Here is a 15,338-nt window from a genome sequence, read left to right as displayed (position 1 = left end):
TAATAAGTGTTTTAATCCTGAAAGGGAACAACGTCAGCCGACATTCATAAGCCTGGAGTATGAAACAGTGACATTTGGATGAGCTCACATGTACCTTGTATGCACTTTTTTACACTCTGTGTATTATAATAATGTTGCCCAAAACAACTAGTGTTTAATATTCTGTATCTTACTAATTAGTTTTGTTAAATTTGACTATTATAGTTTTACATTTTCTAAATTATATTAAGTTTTCCAGGACAATCTTATCCTGTCTTATCTTAAATGATCTCAACTTGAATTAGATGAAGTTGTTATTATTTGTACAGTTTCAGTACAAAGCAAACATTATGTAAACTCTATAGTGTATGGATAAAAATGTCCATTAAATAACATGTTTAATTCATGGAAAATGTTCGTCCACAGCTAATACAATAGCAATGTTCTTTTTACGCTGTGGCTTACTGTATTTGAGTTTTGTGTCAAAATAAGACTAAATGAAGCTGATGAAGAGGAGCAGCAGCTTTAAAAACTAAACAGGAATTTGAAAACGAGGTTTGAACATAACGACTTTCCAACATGCAATACTATGGCGACTATGTTATGGGACACTTTCCAAATTGGTCTGTACATTTACTTCTAAGTGTTTTGTCTACTGCTGCCAAATATATATATACATATATACACACCTAAAAAAAACCTGCCCTTCTCTGCAACACTGAATTTTGTTGTCATTTCAAATTGTAGAAATCTCAAAGCTGTGATGTAGTATAAGTGCAGACATAAACACATAATATCCTGAGTTACTGTATGTCAACACCTTGGTTGATTTTTGTATAATAAATCACCTTAAGATCACAAAAACATATTTTTCAAATTTAAGTTGAGTAAAAAGAGAGAAAAATCTATTTATTGTTATTACTTGTTTAGGTCCATGCAAGTGTTTATTTTTTTAATATTTTTCTTTTGACTTCAAATCTTTAATATTTTTCTCTTCTCTGGCTTAGACATTCAAAATAAAGTAGATGAAGTAAAATAAATGTACAGACGATATCAAGAGGCTGTATAGCATCCTCGCTGATGTCAGTTTTAAAAGTAGCTACCCTTAACGTCGGACAACTTATCTGTTCTCCAATTACACAATAAGATCTATAAAGAAACACATCAGATGGAGCTTTGTGCAGGCTGTTGTGTATAGTAACACGTTGTAACGGTGTTGAGGTCATTGTACTTGGTAACATAATTGCCCCACAGGCTCTTAATGGCAGAGGCAGCTAGTTAAAGTTCCTGCTTGTCCATTCATGCTCAGCTCTCTCCACCTCTCTCTCCCGCTCATTAAAACGGTGAATGGCCCACAGATGTGGAGTCGGCCATTAGTCTTACCTGGAAGGAGCTTTGGGAGAGGTGAAGCTAGGAAGCGAAGTTAAACACCAGGGTGAGGGCCTTCGTTTCCCCGCTGGGGCCACCCAGGCTAAATAAGTTTTCACCCACGGTGCTGCTAGACATGTCCGTCCACCGACAGATGTTACCTGCTGCAGGTTGACAAAACGGCCAGTTTGAGATGTCCTCAAAGACAGGCTCCGGGGTATTTTACGACATACTAACATAAATTGTAGGATCTGCTCTTTCTGCTTCTAAAGTCCTGCATCAATCTTTGTCCAACAAAGCGATCCCTTACACCTGGTTATGCTTATAGGATCAATATGTAGAGCATCGGCTCAACTTCTAATCTCCAGCAGAGGTTATTCATTGTTTTAACAGGCTTTTTTGGGAGAAGAACCACAAACAATTGAAGACAGTTATTATTGTGTGTTAAGTTATCTTATACAAAAGGTTTCTTCACAATATAGGCAGAAGTAGGTGGTCCTACGTCCACATGCCTTGTTTGCCCTGTGTTTTATAGTTTAGGCCCCTTAGTACACTTACTATAAAAGAAATTAATATAATCCTGACTTTTGCAAATGACACCGAGACCCAGAGGGCTAATGTCTCTCATCACATTATGTAGAAATGTGAATGTCATGAACCTGGCTTTTCTTTTTATTGAATTTTAAACTGACCTCCAAATGGTTGAAAACCGATTTGCCAAAAGCGCATTTCATTCTTTTTAGTTGTCCAGACTTTTTCCAGAAAATTTAAATATGCCAAAGAAATAGATTTGTTCTGGCATGCAGAACAGGGCCTTACCTTATCAGGTGGAAATGAAAAGATACAAAATTAATGTTGCAAGAATGAAACTTTAACATTTATAAATTATAATACAGTTCATGCGCTAAATCGGAAAATAACTTGTCTAAATGCATCCTCATCATTGAGCAAAGGCATGTTCCTCTTTGACAAATTCAGTATGAATCTGATGACCAAGTGAGAAGATAAAATCAACCGTGAACAAGATGGAGACTAATGTATATTGACTAATGGCTACATCAAGGAGTGTACAGTAGCTTCAAAAACCTAATTTTACGACCTGTTTACCTAGAAAAATGCTACGCAGAACACAGTCAATTTGCTGGAGAAGCAGACTGCTTCATATATCCTAAATTGTCCATAATATCCGTTTAGTTTTCAATTACAGATTTCTCTGTGACAAAAGTCCACCCCATATTAGCATTAGCTAATTCAACCCTACATCTTAACTGTCAGTTTAGTTATGTAAACAGATGTATGAACATGCAATGCAAAGCATTTTGTGTAGTATCTCCTGTTCTAACCACGGCGCTTTAATAGCAGATATGTTTAAAGTATTAAACAGTTTTGAGGCTTGAAGTAACATGTTTGAACTGCAGCAGCAGTTTGTCTTGCTTGTGTTGAAACTCCCTCCTATCTATAAAGACAGAAATAGCCTCACAGCTCTGTGTCCCAGCCAGCATCAGACCTCATGATAGTGTCAGATCAGCCTGAGGAATGCAGCGACAAGCTCTCACACTCAGATTGGATGCTTATCACAGCAATGTGAGCTCGGGATTGGATGCTTATCATAACCATATCCTGTTGTTGGCTGATGGAGTGACCTTTACAGTATCAGCCTGGCATGCCATGGCAGGGCGAGGCGGCAGCGACTGGAATTGTCCTGATATTTGTCACACCTTTTGGCTGCTTCTCCACCTGCGGCTTGTGAGCCAAATAACTATTAATATAGAGTTACAAGGGCTGTGCTGCGGCACCATTTAAGGAACCTTCAGAGGGGAACTTCAGGTTAATGAGGCAAAAATATCTTACATCATGAATCAGCAATGATTGTTGGAGCTTACGCATAAAATAATCTAAGTGATGTTCTCACTTCAGACTTCTTGTGTACTGTATGTGTGTATTTGTGCGTGTGTGTGGTTCCGATCTTTATAAAGCATTGTTAGGTTAACCTGTGTCGGATTAAGTCTATAAAACCTGTGATTCATAATCATAAATAGACTAAACTAAAAAAGACACCTTAAAAAGTATACATGTATTTATTGTTGACGGTTTTACCTGTACATTCTTAGTCGCTGTTAGTCAAAGACACTTAATGTTACATTAAAAGAGAGCACAGTAACAGAGTTCTCAGTAAGCCAATCACCTTCAAGGATTTCTTAATGAAGCTTTATGTTGCATTATTTGCTTTGTCTTTAATGGTGCCAACTAACCTTTGTTTATTCCTTAACAAATATATTTGCTGCTGCCAGACATGTAAAAAAAGGTTGTTTTTTTGTACTGTCTGGAAGCTTGGTGTTTAAAGTTCTAAACTTAATTTTTCATGCTTACAATGCCAAATAAAAATAGGCATTTATGTCTCTGTTAAAAAGCTCTAAAGATTACTACTTGAAAAGATAACACATTGGACAGAGATGACCGGAGAATTGTAGGGTTTATTTCTGAGGCCGGGACATAAATCTGACCATGAGTGCTTTGTGGCTGCGCAGGTCAGTCCTCCTGTGGGAAAACAGAGATGAGAGGCTTGGGGTCAATCTGTGCTAAGCCCTGCTGGTGCCAGTGGACCCTCTGGTTCCCCGGACAGACCCTGAGACACGCTGACATCAGACCCAGGTTAGTCGGAGAAAAGGACTTGCAGCTTGTTTCAGTTGTTTGGAGAAACTCAGGTATTGACGTCAGGTATGATGTCAAATCATGCACTTCAATTATATTTAAGTAATTACATTTGTCTTTACTGGGAGGCAAACCAAACCCAGTATCTCCACAAACACTTCAAACAAAACATTGTATTGTCAGAAGAATGCTGAAATCCAAACTATCAAAAAAGGAAGAGGAGCATCTGAAAAAGTACACCCTCTTTAAGTTCTTAAATGAGGATATTTCATTTGTAACATTTTTTCCTGAGTAAAAAAAAAGGCATTTAAAGACAATTGAGCAAACTGTGATGTTGAATAATCCTTCGTTGCAACACTATACCAAAATGTATCCTGACAGGAACTGGAAATAGACCAGAATGCAGAGTAGACTGCTTGACTGGTTTGAACTCATTGGTTTTTCTCTGTTATACCCACTATCAGCTACAGCTACATGTTATACTCTAGTGTTTGTTTTCCTACATTTCCAAGACCACATTTGGATCTTTTCAATCCTGCAGTTAACTTCAGGAGACCAAGCGACCTAAGAGATCATGCTGAGGAAACTCCAGAGCTGACGAAGTGGACTCAATAACTAAACTCAACTTACTAGAACTGATTTTAGTAAAACTGAGTGCAGGGTTTGGGAGCTCGGCTCAGGCGCGATCAAGCCGCCGTCTGCACCATTTTCCCATTCCCTGGCTTTTCCACGTCTACTTCGCTCTGCAGCCTCGTTCCTGAGGAAAAACAGACGCCTCTTCTGCTGCCGGCCTCCCCCCCACCTCCCCTCCCTCCTCCTCTACAGGCTTTCTTCTCTCCCCCCAGCCCCCCCCCCCTCCCTCTCACTTTGCCCCTTGGGCTTTTTTTTATGGCAGGGCTTCTAACACATGACCTCTGCCATGCATTATGCTGCATCTACACAGCCATACACAACAACATAAAACATGTGATAAAGTATGAGTTTTTGGATGTGCATGTTGTGTCCCAACTGCCCGGCTCCTCGTCTCTGCCAGTTTTTTTTAGCGGTGATAACAGCATTTTGATTCATCTCCTGCGAAACACATTTGTACTATAATCCAATCAAACAGTATCCTCAGAGAGTAAGAAATCATTTTAGCCACGTGAGGATTTTCATTCAGCTCTTTTCTTATTCCTGCCCTGTCTGCCTGATCACTTCTGCCGATTGTCCGGCTCACCGCTGCGTTATGAAAGAGGACAAGCTGTAATTTAGAGTACACATTTACCTCATTTGCATGAGAAGCATTTGTGCTGCCCTTCACCGAGCTGAACGAATTACACCGGCGGTTATTCTCAATCTAAATAACGGAGGCAAAATGATGAGCGATGCTGGGAAGTGAGGGAGTAACTCATTACAACAGGGCAGCTTTTTGTTTAGTTATGGCCTCCCATTTCTCTCTGCACATGACTTTCAGGTGAATGACGTCAGGCGTTTATTTGATGCTGCCATTATGACTCCAAAATAGTCACATCAGCAAAACCACTAAAGAGATGACAAGCAACTTTGAATGAGAAAACATTTCACCCATTGGAAAGAAAATGTGTACTTCATTTGCAGAATAAGATCTCCAATCTGTCGATTCATTATGCAATCTAGACATCTTTTAAAAATCGAAAAAGTAAAGGAGGAGTACAGAAAGTTTTAAGAACTTAAAGTGGACCTATCATGCTATATTTGAATAATATAGTGTAGGACCATACCTATATAAGGCATATTTATACTTTTTATTTTTCAAAATACCAAACAGATCATGCATTTTAGCCATTCCTCATTTCGCTCAATTTAACTCTGTCTTTTCATGGGCTGATTCTGTGAGAACAGCACCATCTACAGGCCTGGCATATGTACTACAGCGTCTCCAGCGCTTTCGAACGGCAATGTCCGTGTCTGTCTCCTCCTGATTGGTGGAGTTGGCCCAATAGCCATAGCGCCACTTCTGTGACGTCATAGAAGTGTTCAAATCTGGATCAGTCTGTTTCAGATCCGTTGCAGCCCCTTTTTAAGAGATTTGGGTATGGAGGAAAATAGAGAGGGTTGTGTTTTCTGACTCTTGGTGAGTTCCCTGGAACACCGGGGACACATATTCATGTATACAAGACGTACAAAAGTGCATTTTGCATGATAGGTCACCTTTAAAAGTTGTAGGACCAAAGCTAATACATTTTGATGTGGTTCTTAAATGGTATTTTCTGTTGATTGCGTTGGACCAGTTCAGAGATATATCTCTCTACAATACTTTTGATTGTATCTTTGAGACATTTTTTGAGCCTTTTTATTACATTATTTAAAACAATAAAAATAAAATATAAATACAACTATTTTGGAGAAGGCTGTCCTTGATCCCATTTCCTCTTTGCACTAACTTGCTGACAAAATACCAAGTTTACAAGTGTCAATATTGGGCTAAACATTAAAACAATTAGTTTATATGCAGATGATCTATTGATTTATCCAACAAACTGACTTTGCTCATTGTTCTTTCAGTAGACCTATATTGGTCAACCAAATGTAACAATTTTTTTTTAAATATATTTAACCTCTCCTTATTTTGTCAAGTAAGTCCTTTAGTCAAGACATAAATCTGGCTAAATATGTGTTTAATGAGAAACGGAAACAGCTCTACTGGTTGACTTTTTGTTATGGAACAAACCACTTCTCGGAAGCATTATTTCATTGTTCTAAATTATAACAAGGGCCGCTGTGTCTCCGGCTCATTTCTAACAACATTTGCATTTGAATTTCTCCAGACCTTCATGAGTTCGAAGAGATGAATGGTTGCACACAAGATGACATCCAACACATTCCTACCCTTTGTCTGTCCTGAAATGACATTTACAACAAACCGTACAACATAGTTTATTTGGGGTTCAGTTAGTACAGCGTGTTAAGAATTAAATCACAGTTATTTGCCTTTTCTGCAATGGACTGGCAGTCATGGTGGCATCAAGGAACATGGGACTGGAAATATTAGCAAGACTGAACCATCATTTCAATATGTCTTTATGCTATGGTAATTAGAAAAGTAAACAATATAATGGTCGTTCTTCAACAGTGTCTGTGTAAAGACTTGGATATAGAGCTTGAACAATGTCATCTACCAGAGGGCGCACACGAAACACAGCCATATGATAAATGCTCAGGTCTTGACATTTTTTAACCTTAAACATGCATGTGCCTGGTACACTTTGTAAACCAAACTCAACTTTGCCCCTGTCAGTTTGTCTAGTTTAAATATTTTTGTTTTGTAAACCATCCCTCAACTTAGCCAGTCTCTCTCTCTCTCTCTGTGACAAAAACAACTGTTATAAGCTAAACCTTTTTTGGGGATATTTTTCCCATTTTCATGTCCACAAACATCACTTCTCAATTATTATCATTATTCTATTTTTGCTGTTTGAAGGTGTAATAATCACCATGCATTCACACAATAACAATACACGTTTTCTTTACATTGCAATTAATAGCTGTGACTTCAAAATGCTGCACCATCTAACAACATAACTGTAAAACTATAGCAAATAATACATATATCAATAAATAAGCCAGACATATTGTTATAAAAAAAGAGTACTGTGAGTCATGTTGTTTTTCTAAAGCTGCTTCTGAGGACACAGAGGTCATGGCCTCTGGTCCTGTAATATTTCTTGACATTTCGGGGGTTAATGACCCAGAGAGAAGTTTACATTCCACGATTACACATGTGGGGTTTTTTGAGGTTGAATCTCATATATCGTTAGACTAAATGTCTTTGAACTGACTGTTTTTTGGCAAAATACAAAGAATGATTACATTTTTAAAAGTATATCCTCGACTTACTATCTGGAAGTGTAGAAGACTTTGAAATCATATGTAGACCATATTAGGGAAATATTGTTTCGTTTTTATTTTCCAATAATCTCACAGGGCACTACAGTGAATATTTATTTGTCTGTGACGATAGGATTCCCAATGCAAAATCTGCCCAAAATTCCATCATCCCAGTTATCTTTTGTTTTGTTTTCAATTTCAAATATAGGCATCTGCATCAACTTATTTACCCATCTGAAGAAAACTATTGAAGGCTGGTTTTCTATTGCTTCAATTTAGAAGAAGCCCAAAGTTTGCATAGGGTTGTTTGGGTTAGGATTAAGGTTAAGTCAGTGTTTCTTAAACATTCTTGTGCAGACATAACTCTGATCTGAGCACAAGCTCTGCCCATGTATTTCACTTCAGTCTGTCAGACAGAATGTCGTACCGTATTTACATTTCTTCCTAATTCTCTGAATCTGTCCAAAACCTGGAAGACCAACTGTTGTTTATTCCTTTGTAAGGTCTTCTATTTTCAAATCTGCCACCTTTGATCTCTCCGGCTCTTACATACTTTTTAGACGCGATCAGATGTGATTTCAGAATGATGTGAGAGCGGTAAGCTGCACTGCTTCCTCACATCATGCTGTCAATATTTCTTCCGGTGCTGTCACAAAGCTTTCTGTCAAAGGCTTTTTTGCTGTACTTTATGATTAGGTTGTTCAGCTAACAGGTAGTGTTTTGAACCGTCTCAGATTTAGTGCAGGGAACTCTCTCTCTTGTCCATTTTTCAGCACTGCAGAGATATGTGTGTGTGTGTGAAGAAGTAAATGTGAGTGTATATTTGCCTGCCTGCATGTGAAAGTGTCTCCTCCCTAAGCCCCCTCGTGAGAGTCGTACGTTATATATCGTTTATTTGTGAGAAGGATTACAGCTTTCTGGAGCCCATAATCCATTTTCATTTTTAAACACACCCCCCCTTACTCCTCAAATCTACGGCCTGTCGCCAAGGCCCGAACTCTGAACCTGCGGGTTTCCCTACACTTGTGAGAACTAACCAGCGACCCACTCCCCCCAAAACAACTGGACCGCCCCCGGCAGGCTGCGGTGGAGATGGGACGCGTTGTTTTACGGCACGATCCGTCTTGTATGTCTCAGACCCGAATCCTATTTTTACAGCTTGCTTATACATTCCTGCTGCAAATGGTTTACATACCGAGGCAGGGAGCCGTCCTAAATCAGCTGGCAGCTCCGGGCAGCTGGGACAAGGTGGAAACCTTGTCATCAGCCTGCTTCACCGGGGATTAATGAACCCCAAATTAAGATAATAACATCTCGGTGTGACCCGGACCAGCGGATTACATCACTTCCGCGGAAATTCAATTTTGACTCTTGTCGCTCTCAGTAAACCGCTGGGACCGGCAGTATTTACCCACCTTGTTTTTTCTCATTGATTTATTTTTGCGAGGGGGGCCGGTGCCCATTCATGAAATTTGTGGCGTGTTTTCTCATTCTCGTAGGGTCCTTCAGTGCTGTTCAAACACCGCTGAGTGAAGGTGGAGAGGCTGTATAATGAGCAGAGGAGTTAGAGGGTGATGACTCTGCCATTCAGAGCCCAGGCACAATCTGCACCAGTGTTTCAGGCCAAGGCCCTCGAGTCCAGCCACACAAATCCTCTGTTACCTACTCTGTTTAAAAACCTTGTTTCATTCATGTTAGCAGCTCATAAATGGCCGCCCACCGCCTCAGCAAAAACAAGCAGAGGCCCTTTGGTTTTATAGGATGCAATCTGCTGCGGGCCCTAATCACCCCTCTGGATTTTTTTTAATACTGGAGGCTTTGATTTGATAAGAGGTGATCCTGAGGGCATGGATTTATTCATTTGATGTTTATGGAGAAAACAGCAAAGACCTCCAGGACAACCGTTGGAGCTGAGAACATCATTAGGCTGAATGTTGCATTTATTGATTGGCAGGGTACACATACTGCCCATTTCAACTGCTTACCTCATGATGGACATGACGAAAACTAATTTAATATCCACTGTTATAACTTTAAGTACAATCTCCTGTGAGCACTACCGACTGGTCAATGTTTTGGTGCCGGATAAGCTTGAACACATCATTTGTTACTTGAACTGGACTTTTGGTAAGCTAAAAAATATTAACAGCACAGTTAAACACACTTACTTGACAAATAACATTCTGCAGATGCATAAGTTAAAATACAACTATCCCAATGTTAAAAGCTCTGGGGAATCATGAATTTTAAATAAGCATCAATTGTTTCTGATTCTACAAAATCAGAAAAGAGTCAATTCTGATAATTTTCTCTTTTTATATTTTCTTAATATATTTTTTTCATTTTTAAACACTTCTGCAGGTTTGTCTAGAAAAGTTCAAGAGTAGGCTGTAATTTAGTAATTTTCACACCATCTGCAAAGATAAAAACTGCAAATCAGTCATATGCAAGTATAAGGCATTGTAGATCAAATGGTGTAGTTTATGTTGCTGTTTAAGTATTAATCATTCTCTCGTCCTCCCCCTCACTCCCAAAACTCCCTTATGCAGTCCCTGATTCTACAACGTAAGAAAAATAAGTTACATTTTACATTTGAGTCTCTATTCTCCCTCCCCTGCTCTTTCTCCTCTACATCCTTCCCTTGTTGGAGAATAACTGCTTTTTCTTACATGTGGGAGAAAAAAAACAGTTCTTAAAGGTCTTATGAGAGAAAAGGATGTTACCTCATTAAAGAAGAGGCCATAAATCTGTCTTCCTCCTCAGCAGCACCGCTCCACATCTGGCCGTTTGCTCCAGCCACTCATTTCTGCTCATTCTCGCTGAGCCCTGGATGGGATTTATGGTTCATTCAGCTCTTGTCACATGTTGTTTAGACCTGCTTCCCTATCAGCGATCTCATGCTGGTACCACTCCGTATAATGTTTGGGATTGTTGCCAAAGTGTAATGCTCTTTGCATCAGGATAGTCTAAGTCTAAGTAATATGTGCGCACTGTGGCTCTGAAGCTGAAGGTGTTAATGTGTGCTGTCTTGGATGATTCTCCACATCTAGATAACAAGAACGCAACCTTAATATGAATGGTCAAGTGAACAGTTTTCCACAGAGCTTTATTTCTCTTTAAAGAAATGACATGTATTTACAATTTAACAAATAACTTTCTTATAACTCCATTTCTCAAACATATTCACATGTTCCTATCCCTTTTTTTCATTTCATAATAGAACAAAGAAATATATTTAAAAATACCAATAAAGTTTCTCTCAAGCTATTTAGATCAGATAAAATATTCTATGTCAAACCCTTCATATATATATATATATATATATATATATATATATATATATATATATATTCTTTATATTTGTTCTATTGCTTGATGTAACTTCTGGCTGGATTGTCTAAAACCAACTTTCCAACATCAGAAATAGGCTGGAGCTACAAGTAGTCTCCAAAAAATAAAATAGCCACTTGATCGCAGTGACCACATAATTACTTCCGCCTCTTTTAGTGTCAACAACTTAGTCCAACCCCTTATTAGATTTGCTGAGAAAAGTCTGAACGTGTGCAGTGACACCGGTTATACAATGGATTGACAAGAATAAAAAGACCAACATAATACAAATAAATTGGGGAGGCAGTGGGATTAAGCCGAAGGAAACTTAAGTTTTTTGTTTAACCTTAAACAAGTATAAACACTTTTGCCTTAGGTGTTTGATACAGAAGCCATCCTACAGTAGCATCAGCTCTAAGCCCAAACCTCACCACAGCCCACTGTGTTGAGGTTTTGAAAGCCAACACGTTTTACATTTGAGTTTCATTGGTAATGGATTTTGGATTTTGTTAAAAAATCTGGAAAATGAGTTTCACAGATGGATGGATTACCAAACGTTGGGCTTTGGCACAGGAGACCACTGTTTGTTTTTCAATCCCTTTGGATAGAATATTGGTTTCTTTGAACCATGTTCACAGCCTTTCCAAGTTGTGCCTTAAGATAACCAAACTTTAATCACAGATATATTCCCAACAACATCTAAATATCCTCCCTAAAAACCTCTAAAAACATCTTCCAAAACTCAGTCACATAAATAACAAAAGTCTACACAAACCGCAGTGCCTCCTGGATTAGTTTGGCTCCTGAAATGCCTTGGAGTTTCTATTCTCTTTTACTTCTTCATAACCAAATGTGGATGAGCCTTATGGGCAGACAGGCCTCTACTCCCTTCTCCCACGGTCTCTCACAGCCAATAGATCAGTGTAAAAGCAAACCTGTGACGTTGGGTCATGATATACTGTGACTTGACTTTTAAGTGTGTGTACAGGTCGGAATCTCTCTGTACGTGAAGACAGAAGCACTGAGGTTGTAGGCTGACACACAATGCCAGACGCTTCCAATTAGATCTCTGTATCTGTCAGGGGCCCTCCAGGCTTTGCCCTTTATGAAAACAACGAGCGGCACAAGAGCAGGCGAGGGCGCTGCGGTCAGAACGGCACCGACCCACTCGACTGTTTGCAGCCAGGAGCAGCTTTCACGCTCGTCCGAGGATCTCATCACTTCTCAGCTTCTTCTGTCCTAAATCATAAACAAAATGATACAGGGCGGATCTTTAAAATGTCCTTTTGTGATGTGGATATAACTGTAAAAGGTTGTCTGCTCAACATGTTGATAGTCACAGGCTTTTGTTTTCATTTTCTCTAGTTTGTGTTATCAAAATCCCTATTTACCTACGATAGAGCTCAACTAACGCATGACGCAACATTAAGGTCTGACGTTAAACAGATTTGTACTCGGCGCCATAGCTTCTAATTAAGACGAAGAAGTCATGACCTCAGTGTTGTCTCCTGGTGTAGGGGGTTTTAATGACCCAAGGAGGAAATTAAGCCCAAATTCATGATTGAAAGTACATTTTAAAAAGTGACTTTGTATTTCTATACTGCTGATTACTTATTATTGCTTGGAAGGAAATCTATTCAGCCTCAGTTGTACTTTGTTACCTTGGTATTCTGAGAAATTAGCTTAAAACAAAATGTCCCAACTTTTAGTCCAACTAGGGACCACTGGTTCATGTCGCTGCTGATCTCTCTCTCATCACTTTCCAACCCAAGAAATCTTAAATAGAGTCCTTGCATTCCCCCCGAACCTATGCAAATATTAGACACATAAACATGCCAACTGAACTTGTGTTGATATGTTGGTTAGTGAGTGAAGCTGAAATGTTGAATGGTGCATTGTGAAATAGTTATCATGATTCTAGTTAACATGCTAACATGCATGAAAATGAGATTTGAAATGTCTTAAAATTCTCTCAACTTAGTTACTGTAGTTAATTCAGGCCCCACACCTACTGTACTGCCAACTTTTATGTGTTTCAATCTTATTTATATATTTATTTGTGACTCATAGTAAACATCTAACACCAGCAGAGTTCTACATTTTGTATCAATCTTATACTTGTATTTTCTGGTGCGCTTGATTACCTTGTGCTCTTGTTAATGAATCAGGGAAACGTTAATGACCCGTGGCATGGCCCTTTAATCACCTGCAATGGAGCCCTTTTATTTGACCAAATGAAGCCTCTTGCTGGATGTAGCTTTAATTACATCACCCAGAGAGCAGCACCTCCAGTTCAAACAGCACACATTCATCCTGTCAGCTGCACGGCTCTGACATCAGCTGAGTCTCGGCCCTGCGACACAGCGAGCTTCAAAGCTGCTGCTCGTCTGGCTCACGCCACAACCAGTTACAGTGGTGCAGAGCAGACCACCGCCACACAAAGGAAGCTTTGCTTTAATGTTATCAGAGACTGATCCACGTCTGTACGGAGCTGTAATGATGCTGTATTTCCCTGCCGGTCTGACAATGGCCTTATGGCTTTTATAAACGGGCCCTAATACAACTATACTCCATTAGAGAGCCACTTTTATTACGTTTCCAGCCCTGGAGAAGCCCATTCATCTTCAGTGAGATGGATTGCTCTTGTTCTTTTTGTGATCATCAAGATAGATGAGTTTATGTTTCCCTCTGGCTCTGGAGGAGAGGTTGATGGTACCACAAAATATATTTAATCTATTTGTAAAATAATATAACTAAAGGCAATGTACTTGATTTCCAAAAGGGGATCTGTTGTTGGTCAATTTGATCCGGATGTCTTTTTACTGCTGTTTCAGCTTTAGTTTGACAGTAAGAGGCTATATCAAATTAAGTTGGCTTCTTGCTCATGCTGTATTACTCAAAAAGCTTTTAGTATAAACATCTTCGTACATTTTTCTGGATTAAGTATGAGACTATCATTATGCAAATCGAACATTGAATCATACGAACACCTTCTAAAGAATGTTTACCTATATTATCAGCCATTACACAAAGGAATATTTGAAATATACATTTTAAATAAGTTGTAATATAACCCTCATTCCCATATTTTATTTCTAACATTTTCCTACGTTGTATCCTAAAAGCCACTTTTGTACAAATACTGTTCAAATAATTTGTTTTACGTTTGCGATATTATAATTATTAAGATTTGTATATGTTTGAAATTCAATGTATTAACATATTTAATATCTCTGTAAATGTCTACATTCTTAATATAAGAATTGCACAGATTAGATTAGTAATATCCTTTCTAACTTTCAGGATATAACTAATAAAAGACAACACATTTTCCTCAGTCAGTGCTTTGAAAGTGACAGTTCCAGTCTGTGTAACGCTCCCTCTGACATCTGAGGACCCAGTGACAGTTATGGCATGTCGCTCTTTATCCACCGCAGTAAGTACCAGCTCGACCATAAACTCTTTATCAGGACCAAAGCAGCTTTGTGTTGTTCGCTGTGTTGTGTTTATTTGACACAGAGTTGTAAAAGTTGTGCTAAACTGTCCTGGTGCGGGGTCAGACTGCTGCCGAGGCTTTGATGAGTCACTGTAACTGCAGAGCACCCCTACACCCCCCCCCCCCCACCACCACCACCACCACCTACCCCCAACCTCATCTGTGCATCCCCTCAACCACTGAAAACCCCAAATCTAAATGGGGGTCTTTGATGTGGCTGTATGGTGCCTGTTGTGTTATTGTTTGTATCAGTGCTTATCACTGCCCACTCCCCCACCTTACCCCCATCCTGATTCCTGACCACAACCACATAAGCACACACTGCAGTAAAAAGACTGTGAAAAGTTGGGCATAAAAATGATGTTTTATACTTTTTTTACTTGTTGGTAAAAATACCGCCTTTACTCTTATTTCTAAAGCTTTCTATTTCCCTTCTTCTTCTCTTCTCTCCTCAGTACAGCCAGACTCTCCCTGATAAGGATGATGGATGGGGCAGAACTCTGGCTCCAGCCAAGCCCGGCAGCTTCCTGGGAGCTGAGAGATACTGAGGGGGAGACGGTGAAGTGGTGCGGTAGGGGGCGGTGGTGGTGGTGGGGGGGTATTGATGGAGGGGTTTGCTTGCCAGCACCCTGCGCTGCCCCATATGACTGCCAAATAGGATAATATA

The 15,338-nt window shown here is 39.4% G+C and overlaps 1 protein-coding gene across 1 annotated transcript in view; it reads left to right on the top strand.

Annotated features, from left to right (window-relative positions):
* Positions 1 to 15,338, top strand: part of LOC307018473 (uncharacterized protein) — a gene marked incomplete at its 3' end in the record, with an annotated part of 34,285 nt that overhangs the window by 10,324 nt on the left and 8,623 nt on the right. The window contains exons 3-4 of the mRNA XM_079648706.1: positions 3,876 to 3,999; positions 15,127 to 15,242. Of these exons, the coding sequence (XP_079504832.1) occupies positions 3,876 to 3,999; positions 15,127 to 15,242 (240 nt within the window). The remainder of the gene's footprint in view (positions 1 to 3,875; positions 4,000 to 15,126; positions 15,243 to 15,338) is intronic.

Source organism: Notothenia rossii (assembly GCF_949606895.1).
Source record: "Notothenia rossii genome assembly, chromosome: 9".
NCBI lineage: Eukaryota > Metazoa > Chordata > Actinopteri > Perciformes > Nototheniidae > Notothenia > Notothenia rossii.
Note: the sequence above shows the minus strand (reverse complement) of the source record. Positions and strands in the feature narration are given on the sequence as shown.